Source organism: Chelonoidis abingdonii, chromosome 2, assembly GCF_003597395.2.
Source record: "Chelonoidis abingdonii isolate Lonesome George chromosome 2, CheloAbing_2.0, whole genome shotgun sequence".
Classification (NCBI taxonomy): Eukaryota; Metazoa; Chordata; order Testudines; family Testudinidae; genus Chelonoidis; species Chelonoidis abingdonii.
Window position 1 is genome coordinate 183104454 of NC_133770.1, and position 27428 is coordinate 183131881.

General features: G+C 41.1%; 1 protein-coding gene across 1 annotated transcript; it reads left to right on the forward strand.

Annotated features, from left to right (window-relative positions):
• Positions 1-801: 801 nt before the first annotated feature.
• Positions 802-25657, forward strand: TMEM170B (transmembrane protein 170B). The gene is made up of 3 exons (XM_032793275.2): positions 802-1237; positions 18147-18317; positions 24501-25657. Exons 1-3 carry the CDS (start codon positions 1141-1143, stop codon positions 24629-24631), a joined length of 399 nt encoding a protein of 132 aa, XP_032649166.1. The 5' UTR covers positions 802-1140; the 3' UTR covers positions 24632-25657.
• Positions 25658-27428: the final 1771 nt, after the last annotated feature.

Below are 27428 nucleotides of genomic sequence, written 5' to 3' on the forward strand. Positions count from 1 at the left end.
ACTTGATCTTATTTAATTCAATAGGCGCTTGCTACTGCCTTCAGCGTGAAGGTGGTTGTGGGTGCCATAACGTGCGCACTGTTCACTGGGGGCAGCAGGGTGCTTGTACTACCAAACTCCCAGTGAGGGGACAGGTGCATGGGCACCACAGTGGCCGCTAAAAGTGCAGGCACTGTCATCTGGGGCACCATTGAGGCAAGCTACCCAGGTATAGGAGTGGTAGCAAGGGGTGCTGGAAAAATTTTTAGGGTGCTGATAGCCTTTGAACCAAACTGTAAACCCCGTTTATGATGGCAACCACTTCAAGCCAGGGGGTGTGGCAGCCTATGATGGGAGCAAAGGTGAAAGACCTACTTGCTAGAGAAATATGGGGGTAGGCACAGGACGGGTACGGGGTGCGATGCCTCCAGGGACGAGCAAATGCAGAAGCCACACACCCCACTGCAACGAAACCCAATTGCGCTCTAAGCACGCAGGCTGCAGCCAAGTACCTACCGGGCAAAGCGCATCTCCCCTGTCCCAGGAGCGAGAGAGTAGGGCCTGCGCAGGCAGACGCCCCCTCTCCGCCCCCCAGCGTGGGAGCACGCGCGCTCACCGCTGCGTCCCTCACTGACGCCGGCTCGTACTCTGCAGGGGGTGGGTGGCACGAGAGCGGCCGGCGCACGCGCGCACAGAGAGGTTCGGAGCAGGGGAGGCGGTTGCTCCGCTGTGCCTCGCGGGCCCCCGCCCCGCCCCTGTCTCAGGCGATGCTGAGGAAGAAGCTGAGAAGGGAGGCGGGGTTCCCCCGCTCCGCTACCCCGCGCCTCTCGCCCACCGGGTCCGGTTCGGAGCCCCGCTGGCTCGTCCCCTGCCCCTGAGGAGGCCCCGGGCCGAGCCGGAGGCGGCGAGCCAGCGGCCCCCTCCACGCCCCGTCTCCGTTCTCAATGTCTCCCCCGTCGCGGGGAGGCTGCCGCCGCCTTGGAGTCCAGCCGCCCCGGCCCCGCTCTGTAGCCGCCCAGTCGCCGCCGTCCCCTTCGGCCCGCAGCAGCAGCCGCCTGGGCGCGGAAGGAGCCCGGCCTCCCGCCTGTCACCGCCACCCGGCTGCCGCCAGCCCCCGGCGGCCAAGGAGCAGCGGAGGAGGCGGAGAGACCCCCGGGGAAGATGAAGGCGGAAGCGGGAGACAACTCCATGATCAACCTGTCGGTGCAGCAAGTGCTGAGTCTGTGGGCGCACGGCACCGTGCTGCGGAGCCTCACCGGTAACCAGCCCCCATATCCGGCCTGGGGGCGGGGGGATGCCGGGTGCCTGTGCACATTGCTCTACCCTGAACCAGACCCGTGGGGCGGGGGATTCAGGGCAAAGGGCGTGACTCCGAAATGGGATAAGAACGGGGATCCTGTTCAAGGCAGAGCCCCCATAAGTGTCGGTGGGGTCCCACATCATTAGCTGAGCAGGGCAGGAGGCTGTCACCTTTGTCTCCACTTGTGGTAAGCGAGGGCTGACAGTGACTTGTTTCTTTCCTCTTTGGGGGGCTGGTGACAAAAAGGGGCCACGTGTGATGATGGAGGCTGGCAACCCCACACTGAGCCAGAAAAGGTTGATGAGTTGTGGTGGGCCCATTAAGCCCCTCCATGCTACATCTGGGCTTGATGCCAGGGGATGAAGGGGCAGTTAAAAAGGGAAGGAAACAGCGTAATACCTGGCAGACTAGGGAGAAGAGACCTCCTATTTCTGCTCCCCAAGGAAAGGGCCTGTGCAGAGACTGCTGACTGCCAGAGTCATCTGGAGGAAGGTGAGCCTGGCCCAGTACTATGTAGTTTTTTGGGGGGACTCTTTCTTTGCTTTACTACAAGGAAGACTACTGGGTTGTCTATGCTAATAAAACTGTTGCAAGGAACCTCTGTGTATGTGTGTGTTGGGGGGGGAGCTCCCTCAATAAAGTCTGGACTTCTGCATCCTACTAGACTCTGCCTACTAGTTTTTCTTTGACACTGAAGAGCACAGTGTCAGATGATTGCATGAGATGTAGGGCATATCAGTTGATTTTTGGTTGTGTTGATAGGCAGAAGTTTAGTAGTGGTGGAGCTCTTATTGGGCAAGTACTTCCTATACAAGTATGATTGGGGGTGCTGAACTAAAAGGGGTCCGAATTTCTACTGTACAACGTATTACCTGGCATTGAGAGATTAATACGCTTCTACTCTGATATATCGGAACCTAATATAACATGATTTTGGATATAACGTGGTAAAGTAGTGTTCTGGGCAGGGTTGCGCTCTGGCAGATCAAAGCAAGTTCAATATAACGCGGTAAGATTTTTTGGCTCCTGAGGACAGCATTATATCAGGGTAGAGGTGTATTAGTAATCTGGTTTTGAAATAAATTGACTGCTCCTCTCCCGTGTCACCCTATGTTATCCATTGATGTAATTGTTCCTTGAGTTGCTAGATATGTGCTTTTCTTTTAAATGTTAAGGTTTTATCATCACAATAAGCATTCAAGGCTTGAAAAATCCATTTGCTTTTGGCAATACACCACAATCTATCATAGGAAAATAAGAAAGTTGAATAAAGCGAGGAAGTAGAAATAAGTCATAATAGAAGGAAGAGACAGATTTAACATTTTTAAATGCAGCAAATTGAAAAGTTGACAATAAAACACAGTATATAATAAATATATTTCTCTTAGCTCTCTAAATCATAGGGGGCATGACTTTGGAGGAAAGGGTAACAGGGCTTTCAACTTGAATAGTGAGTTTTGTTTTGTTTTGTTTTTTTTTACTTGGAGTACTGGGCATAAAGTAAATTTTTCAGACCTGGGAAGCCTGACTACATGTTGTGGTAATAGTAATAAAAATACACTGAATATATGCAAAGATAACTATTAGAAAGTTAATTATATTTTATTAAAATTTAAATCCTAGATTCCTAGCTGCCTTTAAGGAAAAAGGATGCCAGAGTGTGATAGAAACTTCTGTGACAGATTTCCTCTTAAAGTTTCATCATTAGTGCTAAGGAGTTTTTCTTACGTGGGCATCATACAACAAAGTAGATTCTTGTATTAATCATTCAGTGTACAGAGGTTGTAGAGAGGTTGCTGTTTATCGTGGTGTTTTTCCCCTCCAATCCTCCTTGAAACTGTGCTTTCCCTCAGTTAGTTGCTGTGGGGCCCAGTGTCCACTTGATGCCCAATGTGTATCAAGTCTGGAGGAGATTTGGAAAAAGCGAAATAGTTATACAGCACGACCACACAGGACTGGCACCAGGGTTTCTCGCACCTAGGCGCACGGCCATTTCGCCACCCCCACCGCCCCCCGCGCTGATCCCGCACCTCTGGTGGAGCTGCCGCAGGCATGCCTGTGGGAGGTCCACCGGAGCAGCGGGAGCAGCCGACCATCCACAGGCATGACTGTGGCAGCTCCACCAGAGCTGCGGACCAACGGACCCTCCGCAGGAATGCCTGTGGCAGGTCAACCAGAGCTGCCTGCCGCCCTCCCCCCTGGCAAAATGCCGCCCCCTCAATAATCCTGGCCCCCTAGGCGATTGCCTAGGCTGCCTAAATGGTAGCGCTGGCCCTGCGACCACAGCATGTAGTTTCTTACCTTTGAAGTCTGGATACTAAAACCCTCGGAGTGTATTACCAAATGTAAGTGATGCAGGAGAAAGTTGATAGTCTTCCAGAAGTTTGTGTTCTGTTTTACTGTATCCACTCCATTCGCTTAGTCTTCGTGAATCTGAGCTAATTTCTGAGTAGTGAGTAATGAGGGTGATCATTTACGCTTATATGGAATTTAGTGAAGGGTTGTGTAATTTATTTTTAGAACTAGAGCTCTCTTCACTTTAAAGAATAGTAAAAAAATTAAAACTTGTATATTCTAAAAATTGCTGTCAGTAATGGGTCTGATAGTGTCTAAAGGTGTGTGGAATATACTTTATCCTTAATTACAATTGCAATTAAAACATGTTCTGCTTTATCTGTTGCTGACACCTATTGCTGACAATGAGTGACGTTCATAGTATAATATTGCATGGTTTTGAGGAGTTTTGTGTTCGCTCTTTATAAAAACTGTGACTTACGTGGATATGTATTTATGAGCTTAAACATTATTTTCATTTTATTTTAAATAGTACTCAAGAGCTAATGTTAGTGAGACTTATAACTGATTTTTTGTAAAATAAAAGAAACAGACTTCATATATAAAAAAAACAAACCTTCCCTCAAAATATTTGACAGAGGTACAATAAATTGTTTTACGGAGAGTTTGGTACAGTGACACTCCATACAGAGAGAAAGGTGGATGAACGAATGAGTGGTCTTCTTACTGACTATTACTTCATTTGTTCTCCTGCTGCATTTATGAGAATTTTTTAACTCAGCTGGTTGTAAAGCATTTCATTCTACCTTTGACATGTACAATGTGTAAGAAGAGATTTCTTGGATGGAGTAGGGAAGAAATTTTTGAAGATATCTACAAAGAAATGTAGCCCCAGGAATGCATTCAAGAAGACCCTTACGTGTTGACTTCAGGAATCAAACTGTTTTTCATCATCAAGAGGCCTATCATAGTTAGATGAGCAAACTGACCTTGTAATGGTTATGTTTGTATAAAACTGTAAAGTTTATATAGCAAAGTGAAGGTTTGCCGAACAGTTAGACTGAATTTTTAGGCTATATTAAAATGTATTATGTTTAAAGACTACCTCTTTACTCAAGGAAACTCTGCAGCATTTGTTTCCACTACCCACCCCCATGTAACCGTTATGTACCTTTTCTGCATGTTTTCCTGTTGTTGCATATTCCAAGGATTTAAGCTTCATGCACCTGAGTTAGTTTTGTTTTCCCCATCCCTGTTACTTGTTTTCACTGAAAATCAGGCCTAAAGTTTATTAGCATTGTGCAGAAAATAGAAAAACACCTTCACTTCAAAACCAGTTGGGCACTTTGAAGAGCCCTGCTAACTGAGCAAAAAAGTTGTTTTGCAGAGCATGGATATATTTATTGCTACATGTCATGACCACATCTCTTTCTGCCTAACAGACTCCTGTTTGGTAGCATCCGTCAGTGTATGTGGTTTTTTTGTTTGTTTGTTTGTTTGTTTTTAAATCTAATATGGCTTATGTTCCAGACTCCTCTTTTTCAGACATTATATTGTCTTCTTGTGAGCAATTTTTATCTGCCTTAGTACAACATTGTAGAGTAACAGTGTTATTCTTCTGGCAATAACCTATCATACAATTACATAAAAAAGAGAAGAAAAAACCACTACATTAAAATTGCAAAGTGAAGCACTTCTACGAAATGCCAGGATTCAATTTGCCCGTACAACCAGTATTCGGCCCTTATGAGCATATGTATTATGATAGTCTGTAATTACATGATTAAATGCTAGTTTTTCTGCAGAAGCCTTGCCTCATTCAATGAGTGAGTAGTCTTTAATATTTCTTCTATACTCATCTAGTGTATGGCCTCAGGTTTATTTACCGCACCATATTCAAACCCTGGACTGAATACAAAATTATAGATTTTATCCTGGGTATTTTCTAATTAGCTGCTGTAGTATCTGAGTGCTTCACAAACATTAATGAATTTCTCCACACAAGACACCTGTGAGACTAGTTGATGTTATATCAATTTTACTGAGGGCCTAGAAAGATGAAGGCCAAAATTGTCAAGTCTCCACAAAGTTTGGGTGCCCAGTTTGAGACACCTAGAACATGGTTGGTTTTTTTTGGTTTTTTTTTTTCCAGAAAACTTAGCATGTTATAGCCATTTTTACAGCATGTTACTTGTTCAAAGCCCCGTTCAAGTTGACTTCAGTTATACTTGTGAGTGCTCACACTTCTGCAGATCTGGTCCCAGGTGTCTCATGGGCACTCAGAAAAAGAAAAACACAGCTAGAGGCCAACTGAGGACATTTGGTTTAAGTGACTTTACTAATATCACATGGAGTCTCTATGGTAGTGGCAGAGAGAGAATCTAATTCTGTAGGGTAGCTTTCAGCTTCCTTAAGCATGAGACTTTGCTTTCCTCTTCCTGCAACCCACTGCTTTATTCATTATGCACCATCTGACTTCTGCAACAAATGAGGTAGGGATTCTACACATGACAGCCTCATTCATTACCCAACCCTAAGGTATTTCCAGAGCCCCATCTATGCTGTGCACTGAATGAGACAGTGGTCTTGTGGAAAAAATTGTATATGATTGTATAATAAAAGACTGTCATAATTCATAAGAACGAGGGGAATTCATTAGCAACCTCCTGGTATTTCCTAACTTTTGGGTGTTGGACTTTGTAATCTTTGCATTTTTTCTATGTAGTTCTTTTTTATGTAATGTTTTAATTTTAAAGAGTTTTTTTTTTTTTAATCACATGGAGCTGTATTGAACCCAACTTGAGTCATCAGTAGGATCTTTTGGATCTTTTCATCCCCAGCACAGACCACTTGAGCTAACGAACGGGTAGCAGTAGTAGGCTGAATAGGTGGATCAGGCACTAGAGAGGGATGAGATGCATTTTGCCAGTGGGTTTCACAAATATTTGTTGACAACGGAAGAATATTGAGTTTTGGGACTCCTGGTTTCAATTCTACATCTTGGAGAGAAATGTTCTTTCTAGTGATTATAGACCTTTCCCTGTTTTTTCTCCCACCTCCACCCCACAGCTTGTCTATTTAAACAAAAAAAAACTTGACTGGATTTCAGTTGACAGCATCTTTGTGTATCTTCTTAATCTTCCATTACTATACTTGATCTTGAACGAATATGACCAACCAATCAACTACAGGCAAACCAGCCAAATCAAAATTTCTGAACTTAGATACCTAACCCATAGGCAGCTAAATAAGTTTTCCACTCCCTCACATCCCTCCCTGTGTACTGAACTTGCTGTGAGCACTCGGCACTGTGGAGGATCAGGCCAATTACTTAGATGTGTAACTTTAGATGCTCAAAGTTTTGCCTGGAGTCTGTTTTCAAAGCCTTTCAAAACTGCATATTCTTCAAGCTGTTTTAAATCTTGTTAATTTTGAGTCCAAGCAGGATGTCTTCCATGTTAATGAGGGACTGCTTGGCCTGGCCAAGGCCCTATGACAGATATCAACTGCCCAGAATGCCCGCTGCAAAACAAACTGAGGTAAGGTAACAGGTACCTCTCATGGGATTTGAGTACTTCTTTGGTCACCTCAATCTGTGCTCCTTAATTGTCTGCAGTACAGGAAAAGTCAGAATTGAGTAAGGGTGTCCCCAGGGGCCAAGAACCACAGAAGGCTTTGGCCTTTTGGGAATAAAAAGTCATACAGTCTGCTTTCTTATAGTTGTGTGTGGCTAACTGTTAAGGCCTTATTGCTCAGTTATGACTTTCTAACACGGGACAGGGTGACTTCCTTTGTCACAGAGCTCCAGCATGACAGCGGAGAGGAAACTTTAAAGACATATTTAAGGTAGTCAAATTACTGGCCAAGACAACCCTACAGGCAGCAGTAGATGCCTCAGACACTGTGGCCAGGTCTATGGGCACTATGGTTACAATGTACCAAGTCTCTTGGCTTCAGGCATCTTTAGAGAAGCCCAGGCCACGAGTGAGGATTTGCACTATGAGGGCTTAGGCCTGTTCAATGAGTGCTGAGCACTGTCTGTCTGCTCATTCAAGGACTCAGTTCAGCCTCTACTCTTTGTGATTTACACCCCACCATCATACCGCAAACCATATTTCCCTCTGCCCTATTCAAGACAGTAGACACTATCTTACCATCCTAGGCATCCTGAATATCATACCAAGAAGTGAACATGCCAGGAAGATACAGCAGAGGATGCCAGCCGCCTTCAGCAATGCACCCCTCCCACAACATGTCAGCAATTTGATGGTACCATTGGGAGCCACTTTGGAAGCAGTCTAGAGAGCATCGCCTTTGGAAGTTTCCTCACCTTATTCCACTGCATGTCATCTACCATGACGTTTCATGTATGGACTGGAGATCACTGCCCATTGTACCTTGTTCCATTTTTTACCTACTACCCACCCTCTTTCTCCAACTGTTTTCAAGAAACCTTCCCATGAGAGCTTGTTGCATACAGAAGTAGCCTTGTTACTTCATCTAGAAGCCATAACAGAGGTTCCACCAGAATTGAAGGGAAAAGTCATCTACTCAAGGTGTTTCATCATTCTCAAGAAGAGAGGTTTTTTGTCCTATCCTAGATCTGAGGAGACTCAGCAAATGCATATGCCATGTCAGGATGGTAGCATTTGTACCCATCTTTCTGTCTTTTCAACCTCAAGACTAGTTTGTGGCTCTTGACTTGCAGGATGTGTATTTCCATATAGCTATCTATCTAGTCCACAGAAAATATCTAAGATTCACAGTGGGGCCCTACCATTACTAATATAGAGAGCTGAACTTTGGATTCTTCACAACACAGAGTATTTACTAAATGGCTATCTATGGTGGCAGCGCATCTAAGGAAGCACAGCATCCAGGGCTACCCATGCTTGGATGATTGGCTGATCTGAGGCAGATCCCAAAAGGAGACGTGAACAGTGTTAGTATATGTCCTTTCTCTGTTCTCTGAACTAGGTCTCCTGGTGAACTACAAAAGATGATAGGGTTCATTGGAGCTGATGGATTCCTGATCATCAAGAGCCTGCCTCCCAGCAAACAGGTTCCTGTCTCTCTGGTTGAGAAGTGACCCAAGATAAAAACCTATGGTGACATTTCAAATGAGTCTTGGACTCGTAGGTCATGGTAAAAATTCCACTTGTAGTACTGACCACTACCCCAGATCAGTGCTCAGCCCATCAGTGCTACTGTTAAGGTTCAGAATAAGCTCTTACCTGGCACTCCAGCTAACACTGCTTCACTTTTAGAGGGAGAAGAGTGTATCCTTTCTCTTCCTGTGGCTCAGACAGAAGCAGGGAGATGTCGTCAACTTCCCCAAAGTCCTAGGCCATTTAATCCCTGCCTTTTAGAGAAGGGAGACTAAAGCACATACCCTAGGCCTCGAAGCTTAAAAGGGACAAGAACCCACGGTACCCATCCCCTAGCCTCCTAAGGCGGTGGCGCTCAAACTTTTTTACTGGTGACCCCTTTCGCATAGCAAGCCTCTGAGTGTGACCCCCTCATATCCATTAAAAACACTTTTTTATATATTTAACACCACTATAAATGCTGGAGACAAAGCAGGATTTGGGGTGGAGGTTAACAGCTTGCGACCCCCCCATGTAATAACCTTGCAACCCCCTGAGGGGTCCCAACCCCCAGTTTGAGAACCCCTGTCCTAGGGCATACCTATATCAGCACCATTGGCCCTACTGGGTGGCATGGGTCATGCAGCCAGCCAGGAAGTCAGGATCTACAGTTTCAGCAAGAATGAGATGTGTCTGTCCATCAAAGCATGGGGAGCATTGCAGGTGGCCCAATGAGTAGTCTTTCCAACTGAATAGTCACAGGAGCAAGACTCTGAAGAAGAGGATCCATAGGCTGAGGAGCACAACATTTTTGTTCCCATCTCTTCCTTGTCATGTGATGAGACTTTGGTTCCCACTTTCACTAACTTGCAACTTGATGCAGACTTTTCAAGAGCTGATCTGTTGCATGGCAGACACACGAGTCCAGTGGAAGCTTTCCAGGGGAAATATCATAAATTCCTTGACACGTTGCATATTACTCCTCCAGGACATCTTGTGATGCAAATAAATGAGAACTTGCTTGAGCCAGCTGTCACACTGTCTGGAGTGATTCATGGCCATAAATGCCTACCTCAGGGCAGACTGTCAAAAAGAAGGCAGTCACTCCAAACTGGTGGTATGTTCTATCATTAGAGTTCACCAAGCCAATGACAAATGTGAACTCCTGGATCCTGTAACACTCTCGCCAGTGAGTCACCAACAGTTCCCTGGGCAGGGAGGATTTGATTTAAATCACTAGTCAGGAAGACTCAATTTAATTGCGGATTTCTATATAAAAGGGCGTTCTTGTTGGTTGTTATAACCTTAATATATATTCTTCACAGCTCAGAGAGAGATGTAGATTTCATTGTTAGAATGTAGACACTACATTTTTAAAGTGATTTATTTTGAAAACTTTAGATTAGTTTTTTTTGCTATGTGACATACATGATGTGACTGAAACATTATCATTGGGAGATAACTAAAACTATAAAAAATGATTGATCTTGAAGGTGGATAGTCTTCAGAATCTTGTATGTTGAGGATGGATTCTCCTAAACAAAATAAGTCAATGCAGTTATTTATTATTACCATACTACTCATTTAGTATTACTCATTGCATTCACTGACACTCAGTACTACTTTAAAGGTGAAATTGTAAAAGCAAAATCTGCCTATTTCAGCTATTTATTTTTTATTACAACTGCATCTAAAATGATAGTACCATAGAGTAACAACTATATTTTTTTGCTCAAACATGAGAATTCAAGAATAGTCCAGAAGGAAGACAGGCAGTCCTTAAGAAAGAAGTGTGAAATAAAAAAAATTTACCAACTGAAGATCCTGCATGTTCAGACATGTTCCTTTCATCATCTTCAGCGCAGATTCCTCCTGACAAGGAACGCTGTTATGATGTTGTTTCATTCGGGCAACCAGTCCCGACATTTCTTTGTTGCACTGTTTGCATTTTGCATGCATTCCTCACTTACTCACAGGTAGAGGAACTTCATTAAAATATTCCCAAACTGGATCTCTTTTATGGTCTGCTGCCATTATAGGTTTTCCCTTCTAGTAAGAGAATGGTATGGTAATCTCAAATCAATGAAGACTACACTCAGAAAGACCTCAAGACTTCTGGGATATGTTGCCTAAACAGTTTCACTTTTATTTCTACTACCTGTCCCTCTCTTCTCACATTTATCTCCAGACTTCTTGTCCAGACCTATTCTGCCCCCAACAATCTTCTATTCATTAAACTTTTTGAAACTTGGCACTTGTAGAGAAAGGTAAGGGATTGACTCTGTGTACACAGGTTTGCAGAGGGACAATAGGGTTGAGGTTTGTTATTTCTCACCTCTATATATTCATTTACATATGTATTTTAAAACAGTTTTGCTTTTAACAAGTATGTTATCTCTGGAGACAATAATCCACACTGAGAACTGCAAAAGTAAGCATCTCTTACGGTATCTTCTAGACCCGGGGGGCAAACTTTTTGGACTGAGGGCCACATCTGGGTGGGGAAATTGTATGCAGGGCTGGGGCAGGGAGTTGAGGTATGGGAGGGAGTGCAGGATGTGCGAGGGGGGTGCGGTGTGCAGGAAGGGGCTCAGTGCAAGGGATTGGGGCAGAGGAGAGGTTCGGGGTGTATGAGGGCGCTCAGGGAAGGGGGTTGGGGTGCAGAGGGGGCTCAGGGCAGGGGTTCAGGAGGAATGCAGACGGTAAGAGGGAGCTCAGAGCAGGAGGTTGGAGTGTAGAGTGCAGCAGGAGGTTGGGGTGCACAGGAGTGCAGGGTGCAGTAGGGGACTCGGCAGGGGGTTTGGGCGCAGGAGGGGCATGAAGTGCAGGCAGGGGGCTTAGGGCAGGGAGCTGTGGGGCAGGGTGCAGGAGGGGTTCAAGCTCCAGCCCAGTGCCTCTTACCTACAGTGGCTCAGGGGGCGGGGGTGTGTGTGAGGTGCGGCACCACGGGGTGCAATCCCGCAGGCTGGATCCAAAGCCCTGAGGGGCTGGGGCTGGCCCGCAGGCCGTACTTTGCCCATCTCTGTTCTAGACTGAGCACTGAGTCCTATTGAGTAGATAGAAAGATTAACCTAAATAATCTATACAGAAGTCCCTGGAACACAATAAAATTGGGTCCCTAATCCATGAACTATTGGAACTAATTTACAAAACTTTTCTTAAATATTACATGAATATATTATGTCATACTAAAGAATTAGAATTTATAATCCCTATTCCATGATGAGATACTTCTGAGCTATAATGGATCTTAATTAAAACTATCTTTAGATAGGTTTTTCCTCAAAAAGCATTTTATCAAATAAAAAAATCTGTTTTTTTATTTAAATCATTGATTTTTATCGACCCTGTCCTTGGCCCACTCTAGTCTATCTTGCCACTCAGGCAAGCCGGACTTCGTGGTAAATCTTCACTTACACCAAAAATCACAAAATATTCAGATTGCTTCAAGATCCAAGAGACCAATCACTTGCCCCAGATCAGTGGGTACCCTAGATCTTACACCAGAGACGACTGCCTATAGCCAATCCTCTAATAAAGAGACTTCAAAGATGTATTAATTAGGGCTGTGTCTAAGTTGACATGCGCCATGCAACTCGAACTACGTGAATAATGTAGCTGGAGTCGATATACCTTAGGTCGCGTTACCGCAGGGAGTCAATGGGAAAAACTCTCCTGTCAACTTTACTCCCCTGACAAGAAGAGTAAGTTCAGGGGTTGACTGGAGAGTGAACTGCTATCGATTTGGTGGGTCTTCACTAGACCTGCTAAATCAGCCACCAGTGGATTGACCTCAGATGCAGTGTAGATGTAGCCTAAGAAAAAAAAATGTTGTTTATGGCTTAAAGCAAGCAAACATATACACACAAATAAGTTGCAATCTAAATCCTATGATTGACAGAGTTGTAGTGATCTATCAATTCAAAACGTCTTTCAGGGCAGACCCAGGGGTAACCCTTGGTGTCTCCAGCTTCCATTAGTCTTGGCCTTGTAAGAGTTCAAACAGCAAAGAGATGGAAAATTTTCCTGTGTTTTATTTGTTTCATTCAGCCTCCAAGTCCATAAGATAAGCTTCCTTACATGTAGCATTTCCAAGGTGTGATAAGGCCATTCACCAATCCTTTATATTGCGATGTTCTTGATGGCCTATCTGATTTTGATTGCCCTTATGGATGGGTGAGGGAACACTCTTCCCATCTGCGTTCACAAGTTTAGAGTGAACATTTTCAAAGTTACAAAGCAAAACATTCAGATTTTCTCATAGCATGTAATACAGACATTATAAATAAGATTAACAGACGCAGCAACCTACAAACATTCTGTAGAATATATTTTGTTAAAAGACCAATACCTATTTTGAGCAATACTAACACATAAGTGAACTGGTCTGGTCTCCAGCTATCAGTTTGTCGGTTCTTAGTTAACGCTTGCAACCTTGGCAGGAGTTGGCAGTAGACCTGGCAGCATAACAATAGCCAATTTACTATGTCAGACAACCGCATCTCTGGCACTTGCACCTGAGTGCCCATAGAAGAAAGGGCACTATCAGGAGGGTTTGAACAATTTTACACTCAATCTGTGCCTGACTCACTGTATAGTGATAATGGCACATGAACGGGCAAACCAACAGTGACCACCTAAGACCACGCCCCATGTCAAGGAACCAAAACAGCTGGACTTGTTGGGACTAAAAAACTACTCAGCCAGTTTACAAATGAGGATTGCTAATTACCATGTTTTATTAGTGAAATACTATTACTTAAATTGGGAAAGCACTGATACATTTTTACATAAACTTCCCCTGGAGAGTTAGGGAGAATTCTAATCCTCTGTGTCTGAAGGTTTGCTGGTGGTACACACATTTTTTCAAGCTGCACTAGATGAGACATAGCAGCAAAGTTCATAGCTGTCTTGATAGCCACAGCGAGATCTTTGTTATAATCTTCTGGAATATCTAAAGAAGTTTAGGAGGCAATTGAGGACCTACCCTTTGAGTGATGTTGTATTGTTTAGTCCCAAGACCGGCAAGGCCGTATGCTCCTTAAAACATTTTAGGGCAAAACTGAGGTCTTTGTAAATGTGTATATATCAGCACTTGGGCGAAGTACAGAGGCCTAATCTGTCTATCAGACAGCCAGGCTGCTTGCATCAGAGACTGTCTGAAGCATCTGAAAAGAGACAGATTGCAGAAGAGAAGACTATCGGCCTCCTCTTCTTCAGCTGCTTATGCAGCATCATTTTCAAAACAGCAGATTTGACGCCTCTGTTAGGAGCCACATAACTCCCTAAGGAATTCTCTCTCTTCCCTTCCTCCACCCCCTTCAATTTGAGAACAGTTTTTCATCTCATGACTATGGACTGATGGGTACAGGAGATTGCAGAGGTGGGGTACTCCATTCAATTCCAGGCTCTCTCACCCCACATATCCCTTCCCCATCCATATTCAGGGACCCTTCTCACTAGAGCACAGTACATCAAGAAGTGGAATAATTTCTAAAGCTGGTCTACACTATGGTTAGGTCAACATAAGTGTCTATACTACAATATTGCTCCCGCTGCTGTAAATCGCGCACTACACCAACTTAATAACTCTGCCTCCACAAGCAGCGTAGCACTTAGGTCTGCGTTGACCTAACTACATCATGTTAGTGTAGACACTGTGTTGATTGTTCCAGCTGTCAGTACCCCACAGTGCCCCACACTTTGAGTTAAATTGGTGGAAACATACACTCCTGGTGAGGACGTGTATCACTGACAGAAGGAGCTAGTGTGGACATGCCAAATCAATTTAATTACTGTGGTGGTTGTACAGCCACAGAACTTAAGTCAGCTTCATTTTGTAGTGTAGACTTGCCCTAAGTCTTGGAGCAGTTGTAGTACCTCAAGATTACAGGGGAAACAGGTTTTATTAACATTACTTTTGAATACCTAAGAAGAAAGGGATTTGACACTCAATTGCAACAGCTGAACATCTTCAGCCACATGTTCATTTTAAGAATGATCACAATGTTCTCTGTAATTCCCTCTGTGGATTCACAGAACTGGTTTTCAGGTCGTGCCCTAAGGTCATTTATCAAATGCCTGGTGGTAGTGGCAGCATACCTGAGAAGAAAAGCTAATCAAGTAACAGCCTGGTTCATTTGGGAGAGATCTCCTTAGCATGTGACTTTGTCCGTTATCGGATACTCCAACGTTTTGCTTCCCTCTGAGTCAGTCAACAAGGAGAAGTTGGTTTTAATTCCTACCCAAACAATAGAGTTTATAGAGGCATTACTGGACTCCACCACAGCAATGACTTATCTGCCTCAGCTGAGATTCAACTGCATAGTAAGTCTGGTCAATCAGTTACAAGCCCAACCTTGGATATCAGTAGTTTGCCTCAGTCTCCTAGACCTAAGGCACATGGCCTCTCACAGTTTCATAACTGTGCGTGCCAGACTTAACCTTCAATGTTTGCAAGAGTGGCTGATGTCTATATATCCACCCAACAAACATCTAGACATGAGAGTGCAGATCCCACTAACCCCCAAGTCCCATCATGTTTAAATTGGATTAAGTTGGTGGACAGATCTTCCAGGACTATGCAGGATTTACACTTATTTCCACTATTGCCATCCAATGCACAGTTGACATACATTTCCAGTCTAGTATGAGGGAATTTACCTTGATCATCTCCACACTCAGACCTTATGGTAACTGTGGTTCTTCAAGATGTTGTCCGTATATATTTTATGACCAGCTCTTCTTCCCTGCTACTACGGAGTCCTTTAACACATGGAGTCTGTATTGCCAAAGGAACTGAGAGGTGGTTGGGATTACCTGGATCTGTATGCTCTTGGATGAGAGGTATGAGGACACATGGAGTGCATGTCCATAGTCAGCAGACACTGTTGGCCAAAAGAATCCAAACCTGAGCATGTGGGGTGCATGCATACCAAGAGCAGAACAGTTTCTTCTTCCAAAACAGTGATGCAATCGGCTCTTGCACCTTATTTTGTGGTAAGTGTCATTGATATCAGTATCATATTAATACACTGTCATGATGGTACACAATCCTGGCTGAGACTGCGGTGCGGATACCGTTCAAATAGCTTGTCTCTTCACACTGAAAACTCAAGGGAAAAACCTGGGAATGTTTCTTGATTATCTAGTGCTTAGGCTCTTAATTATAAATCTTCTCACTGTCCAGTCCTGTTTCTTTTGTAGTTCTTTTGACTATGGAATTGGAATAAAGAAAAGTTGGCAGCCCTTATGACTGTGACAAATAACGTTTTGAATGTAAACTAATGTATCAGGCTAAGACTGCATCAGCACTTTTAACGTGTTATAGAAATGGGGATTGATTTAATCATTTTCTGAAACAGAGCTGTAGACTTAATGTTTTTGGCTATGCTTGCAGTTAAACTGTGTTGAGCACTGATTCAGCTGGACGCACCATCAGCAATGGGTAGATTTTATAATGTAGAGAAGGCTTTAAAAAGGCAACCTTGAATCGATTCAGTTAAAGACACAGCACATTTTACAGCAGGTCATAAGCAGGGCCTGTGTATTTCATGCGACACTGGATCCATATTTTGGAAGGTTTTCTAACTCTTGCCATATGTACTGTTATGTGTTATACTTTAAACATTCACTTCAGACTTTTATTGAAATTAATTAATATAAAATTCATTTTCATGATTAGAACAATCGATTCAGTTTGAATTGATTTTTCTTTTTTTCACAACCACAATAAGTGTTATCTAGTTCTTTGGCAATCTTCTGACAGTCTTTTAAAAAAATACTTTATGCTACCCCTAACTTTTCACTCTTTGTTTTTAATGCATAACTACATTTTAGAAGTTATGGGGAAAACTAGAGATTTCGGCATGCAAATAAGGGATGGATAAGCACCCATAAAGAGTTAGGAGGAGATTTGTGGGTTTGAGGCATGTAGCACTGGAGTGAACGGGAGCGTTCTTAAGTGGTCTTTCTGATTTGTTAGTAGTTCTCTCATTCCCATGTACTTTCAATGATCCTTATTGCTCCTTTATTTTCAAAGTAGTAGTAACATTTGTCTGACATTTAAGAGGGAGACCTGTTTGTATTCAAGCACACACATTACATCATTAAGAACTTCAGTTTTTATTGGTTACCTAGCTGTGACAACATAACGTAGGCATATTTTGAAGAAGTGGTAGAATTACTAGACTGACATTGTTGACTAATTGTAAATAAGCAACTAGAAATATAAAAATCATTTATAACTTGGCCGTTTGTAAACATTAGTTTTTTTTACTTAGGTACAATAGAACCTCAAAGATATGAACACCAGAGTTATGGACTTACCTGTCAACCAGACACCCAGTGGAACTAGAAGTTCTCAATCAGGCAGTAGTGCAGACCAAAACAAAAAAGCAAATACTGTACTGCCTCAGGGCTTTAGCCCCCAGGCTCAGGGCTTCAGCCATGGGGTTTGTGGTTGCAGCTGTGGGGGCGGGGGGTGAGGAGTCCGGTTGGAAGGGGCTTCTGACTCTTGGGAGCACCGGGGCTCAGGGCTTCAGCTCCATGGCTCCAATCCCAGTTCAGCCTCACGGAGGGTGTTGGGGCTTGGGGCTTCAGCACCATAGGGAGCACCATGGCTCAGGGCTTTAGCTGTGAGGGGGGGCGCCAGTTTCAGCCCCAGTGTTACCCCTGTAATTAAAGCCCCAAGCCCTGGCACCCTCAGCTCCCGTTGAAGCTGAGAGCAGAACTGTGGGGAGCCCTGAGCCCCAGCACCTGCTCCCCCACAGGTCTAAAGTGCTGAGCCCTGCTTCTCCCCCAGAGCAGAACCTGCCCTGCCCATCCAGAGCCCTGACATCACCTCCCGCCCCTTTGCGGTTGCAGACCCAGCCTCCCTCCTCGCCATGGCTGAAGTACGTAATCTTTTCTTCAGAGCTGCAGAACATTTCAGAGTTCCAGCCAACCTCCATTCCCGAGGTTCCAAGGTTCTACTGTAGTTAAAATTCAGCTCCTTTGGGATTAATTTGTTCGTCAGAACTCTCCATTTAAATTTATGGGTAGCTAGAGTGCTAGCCTTCATCTTATTTTCTCCCTTTAAATCACTAATCTTTGAACCTTTTTAAGCTTCCTTGTTAAATATTTTTAATAAGCTTGTTTGCATGTGACAGTTGAATAGTTCTACAGTAGCTGCTGTATATTAGTGTGAAAGTACAATGAAATTTGATTTTAAAAACAGCTCAAAGGAAACAGGTTGCTTCAGAGATACACTTTTGATGAAGGTGGACCCAAATTTTATTTGGAATTTTTGAATATACTTGAGGGTGTTTCTTTAAGGTGGTCGGCCAAATAGGTATAGTGTCTTTAGCACATACCACTGTCTTCAGATTCATTTCTGTCTTCAGAAGATATCTATGTTTTTCTTAAAAAATACAGTATTTCTAAATATCTTGCTTTATAATTAACACATCAGAATATTAACTTTTATTTGACTGCTTTCTTTTCAGAGATGTGGTACTGGGTTTTCCTGTGGGCTCTCTTCTCCTCTCTCTTTGTCCATGGTGCTGTGGGAGTGTTAATGTTTGTGATGCTGCAGAGGCATAGGCAGGGGAGACTAATCTCTGTCATTGTGGTCAGCATTGGATTTCTGGGTTCTGTATCTGGAGCAATGATAACCAGTAAGTCTATTTTTGTTTTTTACATATAGTTTTACATCTTATTTTCAAAAGAGCATTATTTGTTAGCTATTCTGGTAACTGTTCATACAGATTTGTTACCTTAATCATATAGTTTTTCCTATGAGAATGTCAACTTGGTTGCTCCTTCTACTGTGTGAAGATAAAGGCAGTACAGAACTGTCAGAGGAGCAGAGGATTCCTCAAATCTCTGTGCCCTCATATTTGGAAACCATGGGGAGATCTCTGTTCTGGGAAGGGTGTCATTCCATTCTTCTTTACTGAGGCTGGAAGTGACAGCTCTACAGTCTCCTGGGGTTCTGTGATAAGTATTTCTAGTTATTGTGAGGAAATTTGTATTCTTAGGCTTTGTCTACACTGCCAATTGAATGACAGAACTTTTGTCATTCACAGGTGCTTAAAAAAGACCCCCTCTCCCTCTGAAAGATAAAAGTTTTGTCCCAGCAAGTAGCAGTGTAAACAGCTCATTGGCAGGAGTGCTTTTCTGTCCACAACGCAAACTCCGCTCATAGGAAGTGGAAGTATTTTGTCAGCAAAAGTGCTGATAAACAGCATTTACACTGCCAGACTTTTAGCCTCACGGCGGTGTCACTAAAAGCTGTGTAGTGTAGACAAAGCCTTAGTCTCACAGTGGTTTGCTCTGCATTTGGCTTTCCACAGTGGCTCTGCTGGTCTTGTCCTACTTCCTACTCCCCTGGTGGTTAGGCCATCAATAACCTCCATGTCTTGGATGCCTGCTTTGAACCAATTTATGCTCTGACAGGAAACAATTGCCCTGAAGGAGTTAGACCTCTGAGCAATCAGAAGCAGACTAAACAGACAAGCATTTTTCTGACAACCTGGGAAATCTTCTCTTCTAAAGAGAAAACCTCTCCACTCACTCATTACTCAATCATTGGACCTAAATGAGGAACTAAGGCCTTGTCTATGTGAGAATTGGATGGATACAACTAAAGCAGTTCAGAAATGATTTAGTTAAATTGGTGCAACCCCTTTATATGAACCTCCTATTTTGGTTTGACTGCATTATTCATTTAGCTTAAGTCAATTACTTACCAACTTAAGCTAAAACAAAAAGCTACTCTTTAAGCAAAATAAGAGTCTAAACAAGGAGGTTGCACCAATTTGACTAAATCTGTTTCTAAACTGATTTAGTTATACTGGTATGTCTTATCATGCAGACAAAGCCTAAAAGTTGGAGTAAAGCCCAGAAAAACAAAGGGGCAGAAACTTGTTTCATTCATTAAAACAATGCCCATATTAGGAATTTTCTAACACTAAAAGTGAATTGGCTGAACAGAATCACAATAGACTGCGGTAGTAATCTCAATGGGATGAGCTAAGATCTAGATCTCTTTGCAAACTGGATAAACTGAAATCAAAAGGCTCTTGTTAAGGTGTAGGGACCACAAAACCAAGGCCATTGACTCCCTACCTCATCAATAGGCAAAATATCATCCCTATTCCTTTTTTCCCATTTCACTCCCTCCAAGGATTGGTCAGGGAATCAGATAACAAGAGAACATGAATGATGTTTCTGGCTTTATCACATTCCCTGGTGCTCAGTAACAGCGTCAGGAACACAGTTTTGTTCCTGAGGCTATGTCTACACTACCTGCCGTATCGGCGGGTTACAATTGATTGCTCTGGGATCGATATATCGCGTCTCATCTAGACGCGATATATCGATTCCCAAGTGCGCTTATATCGATTCCGGAACTCCACCAACCCCAACGGAGTTCCGGAATTGACAGGGGGAGCCGTGGACATCGATCCCGCACGGTGAGGACGGGTGAGTAATCCGATCTTAAATATTCGACTTCAGCTACGTTATTCATGTAGCTGAAGTTGCGTATCTAAGATCAATTTTTCCCCGTAGTGTAGACCAGCCCTGACAGTCAATATTCAAACAACTGTAAAAGTACAAGCCTTTTAAATAGGACTGTCAATTAATCACAGTTAACTGAAGCGATTAACTCAGAACAAATTAACTCAATTAACATTTTTATCACAATCCTGTTTTAATTGCACTGTTAATAATAGCACTGTAAATTGCTTATAAATATTTAGGATGTTTTTCTACATTTTCAAATATATTGATATAAATTACAACAGAATACAAAGTGTACAGTGCTCACTTCATATTTTTTACTACAAATATTTGCACTGTAAAAAAGATAAAAGAAACTGTATTTTTTAGTTTACCTCATTCAAGTACTGTAGTGCAAACTCTTTATTGTGAAAGTGCAATTTATGAATGTAGAATTGTTTTTACAGACCTGCACTCAAAAACAAAACAGTGTAAAACAAGTCCACCAAGTCCTACTTATTTAGCCAATTGCTAAAGTTTGTTTATGTTTACAGCAGATAATGCTGCCCACTTCTTATTTACAATGTCACCCTGAAAGTGATAAAAGGCATTCGCATGGCACTTTTGCAGCTGGCATTGCAAGGAATTTATGTGCCAGATATGTGAAATATTTGCATGCTCCATCATGCTTCGACTTTTATGTGGCACTATCTGTTGTTTATCTTTTTTACAGTGCAAATAGTTGTAATACAAATAATATTAAAGTGAGCAGTCTACACTTTGTATTCTGTGTTGTAATTGAAATCAATATATTTTAAAATGTAGAAAAACATGCTAAATATTTATAAGAAATTTAAACTGGTATTCTGTTACCGTTTAACAGTGCAATTAAATTTGGGATTAATAGCAATTAATTTTTTAATTGTTTGTCAGCCCTAGTTTTAAAACATTCTCTTTCATCAACATACTCCCTGTCTCAGGCAAGAATGAGATGTTTCAGAATGACCCTCTGTCTAACTTTGCTGTCCAGTAAAAGCGAAAGAATAAAGTCTCACAAACTGTACACGCTCTGTCCATATACTGGCAGTGATTCCTGATAGATGTCTGCCACCCCATTCAGGAAGTTACTAGTTACCATAATTATTGCAAGCCTTTAGATTCCTGTGCCTTAAAAGGTATTTTCATTGCAGAGAGATGTGGTACTGGGGTTGGAACTTAAAGGCATTCTGTTTTATTATTGGAACTCATTCACTTCCTTTATGTATAAAGGAGGACCAACTCAGCTGATTGTCTGGCAGCTCTGTCTTGTGGAAAATAATTATAACAAGTAGGTAAAATTTGGTTTTGTGTAAAAATGCATAATCCCTGTTTTCTGAACGTGCTGGACTCCTCAGTCTTTCAGTGCATCATTTCCAAGAGGTGGCTTAGAACTCTGCATCACTAGCTGCTAATCAAGATACGAGAGGAGCAAAATAATTTTATTAGCAGGTATTATATGTTTTGGCAAGTGGCAGAGAACTCTGCTTAACCAGCACAGCAGGCTGTAGTAAACTTGTTAAGATCAGCTGTGGCCATGAAATGATTTTTTTTTCCTTCTTAATAATTTACTGCATTTCAAATTGTGATGTGAATTGATATATTCCATCCTTTTCCTGTTTAATATTGTATTTCAGGTAGGTTAAATTTAAAAGTCAGTATTTCCAGGTGACAAGACCAGCCTGAGTCTCCATTTTACATTTCACATCTCCTGCATCTGTTTGTTTTTGGGAAATGCAGAGTAGCTTATTTAAATAAAGAAAATATAATTTGACAAATGGGAAATCCTGTCCCACTATTTGGCTCGAAGTCCAGAATCTCTGTGCCAGGAGAAGGAACATTTTGTTAAATGCACTACTCTTCAGTGTTGACAGAGCTTGCAAGTTGTCTAATGGAATTTAATGTTTGTAGACAAGAAGCTGTAAAATATTGATTAAACAGCATTGGACAATATCATGCATATCTGTTTTCTTCTTGGCACAGTGTTCGAGATGCAGGAATTTTGGATACATATTTTCCTCAGATGTTATTTTCTCTTTTCTCCCCTACTTATTTGCTGCCACTTTTCTATTTATTAGGTTGGCAAACTTCAACCAGTGTGTTTTTTGGCTCCATTCCAATTGTGCTGTGTTTATAAAATGCAAATTGCTTGACATACCCTAATTTGCAATTTGACAAGAATAGATTAAAAGTCTCTCAAACTACTAAAGTTTGAGAGCTTTACAGCAATGACTTTTTTTCACCTAAGTATTGCAAGCCTTTCCAGAGCTTTTCAATCTCTGTCCCAGCTATTAAGAGACTAGAATTTGAGTCCATTTTTTAGGAATGCTGTTTGTTAAAACCAAGCAGCTGGATTTCAGTTTGGGCTGCATTCACCAAAATAAATTTTCTCCAATGCAGGAAAAAGGGCTCTGTCTAAAGAATCTGTTTGATTTTGACAGTGAATAGGCAAGAAACATTTAGGAAAGAGTTTGTGCCAAGTGGTTGAAATAATATTAGCGTGGTATTTCTGGTGAGAAACTGTAGATGGCAGCACAGAATAGTTTTTCTGACAATTAAAAAAATCCCTTTTTACTTAACCAACTCCAGCAATACCTGTGGAGTGTATTGTTTTGGCCATCGTACTTTGTCATTTGGAATAGCGGCATATACTATGGTTGGTATGAAAACAAGGTTTTCTGTTTTTGGAAGGCACCAAATTAGGTACATAACTAGATCTGTTGAGCCTGATGTACTTGCTGAGAATTAGTTCAAAGTAGTGTTTTTCCTTAAAGTTAATATTCCTTGCCTCTGTTTACTTTGGCAGACCATCCCATCATACATTGACACTACAAAGTGCTCTTTTCATGTTTAAACTAAACCTATCTTCGTTAACGTCAAATAGTGTCCATATGTTCTCCCTACATTCTGGAGCCTGAATAGGTTGTTTATCTTTTCCTTGTGATCTTTAAGTACTTAACTGTAATAAAGTGCATGTAAATCTTCCATACTAAATGTGTACCATTCCAGCAACCTTTTATTCCTCTAAGAAACTTCTTCTCGTGCTGAAATATTATGTGATGCCCTCCATATGTTTTCTGTAGGCCTGGAAAATAAAGTGCAATGAAAATGGGTTACTGTGATCCAAATCACACCAGCACTTGGGATATCAAATAAAAAATTTTTTGCTCTTAACAAAACTATTGTAGGCGCTTATATTCTTCCGCTGATAGACTGCAAAGGTACGGTAAGCAGGACTTCATAGCTTCATCACTGGTATAACAGTGGATGTTATTCCCAACTGTTGTTCACTGCTAGTAATGTCACTTTTACTCATATTACATCACTCGTGAATAAGACAGCATGATTTTATTCTTTGACCTTGATTTGTGAAACATCACATACTGCGTGTCTGATGTGATATTTAGCATGAGGAAGCTGGTGGGAAGGAGTTACTATCAGAAGTCTTCTTAATTTCCAGTACAGTATTCTATTTTTTAGTTTACCCAGAACCCATCCTGGCCTCTTGGCACTAAACAGGCTTTTGATGAAAGCCCACACACAGCAGTGCAAGAGAAACTCTCTTTCCTCGTTATTCAACATTGCATGGAACATTAAATTTACATTTCTTTCGTATATTCTGCAGGGTGATATTGCAATGTTTACTAGTATTATGCTTTTTTATGTACCTCTAATACGGCTCTTAAAGATTTTAACACTGGTAAGTCAGAACGATACTGACTTGCTATAATGAAAGTGAGTTTAGTCTCACTAGAAAATAGTTTATGGGGAGCCCAGTTGAAATGTAGAACATTGTTGGGTGATATAAATATTTTACTGTACATGCGCTTTGCAAAATTCAAATGTTTTTGATGGAGTGAATAAAATTATTATTTTGTTCATTATAAGTATTGTTGTAAGGGGATGCAAGTAGAATGTATCAGCTGCTAAATTTTCTTGGCAATTTTGCAAGGCTTCTTTACGCTAGTAAAGAACAGAGAAATACTGTGAAAATGTCTGGGGAAACTGCAAAACATAACATTACAAAAATAAATACATAAAATAGATGTATAAGTATATTTGTTTGAAAGTTAGGAACATTTGTGTGTATGTAACTTCCTAGATTTTTAAAAAATGCAGTTCAGCTGGGAAACTATACTTAATGCCAATCATAACAGCGAGAGAAGTAAAGCAAATTGGTGTTAATAATTCTGTAGTAATAGTTTGATAACAGGTTTGGTAATAGAATACATTGAGACCTGATATTAATAATCTTAAACCTCCGCTTTGACCTTTTCTTCGTGTAATACAGTTTCACATGTTTTTTCTTGTGATTCTAGGTGCAGCAGTAGCTGGAATTTACAGAGTAGCAGGGAAGAATATGGCTCCTTTGGAAGCACTGGTATTTGGAGTTGGACAGACAGTACTGACATTGATTATCTCATTTTCAAGGATTCTTGCTACACTTTGAGACTTCTGTGAAAATAGCCAGTTGATATAAGGAAACCTTTTGTCTGCAGAGAAGCTCCCTGAAAGTGGCTTCAGGGGCTGGAGGACATGGATCAGTGCAACAGGAAGCAAATGCGACCTTTACTTCAAATCTAGTTCAGTTAAAAAGGAAAGGACTGCCCTCTAGTGTCCACACTGTTGTACTACTGCTCTGCACCTTATGTGCCTCAGTCACAGGGAAGGTGCAATTAATGTATGTGAAGCTGTGAGATAAAGCACCTTGAAGAGCTGCCAATCAGGTTAACGCTTGGTGATGAGATCATTGTTCTTAACAATGTTGAAATACAGGGACATTTCTGAACAATCGGTACATGTGCCAAAACTGAAGTTTACTTTTTTAACTATTGATAGTGTGAACATTTGAAGATAAGTGCTGTGAATATATTCCACATTAATTCAGGTAAACTAGTAAGATACTTGCATTTGTTTAACTGAATCCTACTGGGTGCTGAGTGTTACCCCATTCAGCATATGAAGTAACTACTTGGTTTTTGAACTGTACATGAGTATTACTGGGATATAGGACTGCAGCAGCTCTCTTCATAAAATTAATATGGTTAGCACTATATGTAGGAGATCTTAAGTGAAGAAATTCTGTGAGGTTCACCACCTATAGAAAAGAGATTTAATGATTTTATTTCTACATACTTGGTATTTTATCAGTCCCAAAATCATCAAGCAGACTGAGAGTAAGGCAAACTAAGTACAATCTATTATGTGTATTGAGATATGACATTTAAATTATTCCATTATTCATAAATTATTTTGTTTGAAATGTAGGTATTCATTAACCCTTCTGAAAAAGGTGCTTGCTGTTTATCTTCAAGGAAAGAAGTTGTTTCCAGTGTGATGTCAGAGAAGTTACTTGTTGCAATTAAATCTTCTTTTTAATGGTATTTAAAAACCAGAACCAATCTTTAATTCTGAACCGTCTAATGTTTAAAACATGGCCTAATCTAGGCTCTGAAAGAGAATTAAAAAAAAACAAGTAAAGAAACAACAAAGAAAATTGAAAGGGATTTTAAGAAATATTTTTGTGTGTGGTACATGATTGTGCTGGTATTCTGCTGAACAAAAATGGTGAGTTGAAAGTTAAGATCCAGTCCATCAGTATTAAAACTCGAACAATAGTGTAATGCATGTACTTCCTCATTTCAGAACACATTTTATCCTTGGGATAATTAGATATGTGGAGTTTTCAGATATTTTAGCTTTTAGTAGACTTGTGTTCTTTCTACTTTAAAAGGAAAAATGGTGAAGTGCATGTAAAAGGCACATAAAATGTTTCAAAGTGAATAGAAATTTTAAAATATTACAGGAGTGCAGAATTCAGAAGAGCCAAGAAGGTCTGTGTGAGGAAAGAGGGAATCATTCATATCCTGCTTCAGTGGAGTACTTTACAACAGTTGAATAAATGTGTGCATAGAGAGGGACAGCTTATGCACCAAAGGTGTTTCTGTCACGATGTCCAAGATTATTCCAGGCCTGCTGAAACAGTAGTACTTGCAGCACTATCAAAAGGACACTGTCACAATGGTTACTTAAAAATTACTTTGCTCACTATTTCAAAATACAGTAAATTAAAATCTGATTTTACCATTATTTCGTCCATATACATTGGTTTATCAATTATTATTCATAATTGGTAGGCTGCTGATATTAATAACTTTGTTCTTTAAAAACACTTATTTTTGTTTGTGGAAAATACGCAGAGCTACATGTGTTCTCTCCTATGTTTGGAAATTCCAAGTCAAAATATAGGTTTAAGTATTTTGGCTTTGAATCTGCTTTTTTAACAAACGCACGTGTCAAATACTAATTTATTTTTCAGTTAATTTTTTTCTTCCCACCTGATACCTTGTCATAAATAGTTGATGCAGTTTAGTAGATAGAGATGATTTTCCAGGACAACATTAAATTACTTCTCCATATCTGTAGATAATGATCTACATTTTTCTCATTAACTTAATGTATGAAAAAATTATTGATTGCAGGTAGTCAAGTCACTGACTTAAAAAAAAAAACCCTTAGTATTAATAACATACCAAGTTATATTCCTTTTAATTTAATGTGCCTTGGAGAGAGAGATTTTAGGAGAAGGAATTTAAATAATGTTACTGTCCTCTTACTGCTTGTTCTCATGGGTTTTTTAACTAACAGATTTGGTTATCTGATGCTGTGGTTTAATCAACAGAAGTATTGGGAGGAGTAATGGAATTCTTATTACATGACAAAATCTGGAACCACATTTATCTGGATCTAAAAATTCCTTTCTTAAAGCATAGACTTCAGTAACTTGAATAATTTCAAGACTTTTTAGCTTTCACTAGAAAGCTGCATCTTAGACTTCAGATTTTTTTTGCACATCTAACTAACTTGCTGTTCTATTCATAACATTGTCATCTGATGACCATTTAATATCTTCAGTCTCACTGTATTAAGCTAGTGACTACAAAAGAAGCCATTACTAAGTTCAGATGTTTGAATGAAAATTCAGATTTCACTGATGGTGTACTGTGCTTCTCACCTCAACTGAGATGCCAGTGAAGTATTTGCTAATGTGCGACTCCTTATGATATAGGTCAGTATTTTTCATATGAAGGAAAACTCTGCAATATTAGGACCAGCTGTTGAATGATCTTTAGCTCAAGCATCTATTAGGTTTAAAAAATAAATACTTTGCATACAGAATTGTCACTCTCTAAAATATGCTCTGAGTTGCTCAGTTGTCTATACGTACTATATGTCTATATGGTATT

Excerpts from the sequence above, each read along its gene's own strand:
- TMEM170B (XM_032793275.2), top strand. The coding sequence starts at position 1,141 with ATGAAGGCGGAAGCGGGAGACAACTCCATGATCAACCTGTCGGTGCAG. Across the intron at positions 1,238-18,146 it reads CGTGCTGCGGAGCCTCACCG|AGATGTGGTACTGGGTTTTC; the intron begins GTAACCAGCCCC and ends CTTTCTTTTCAG. Across the intron at positions 18,318-24,500 it reads ATCTGGAGCAATGATAACCA|GTGCAGCAGTAGCTGGAATT; the intron begins GTAAGTCTATTT and ends TTGTGATTCTAG.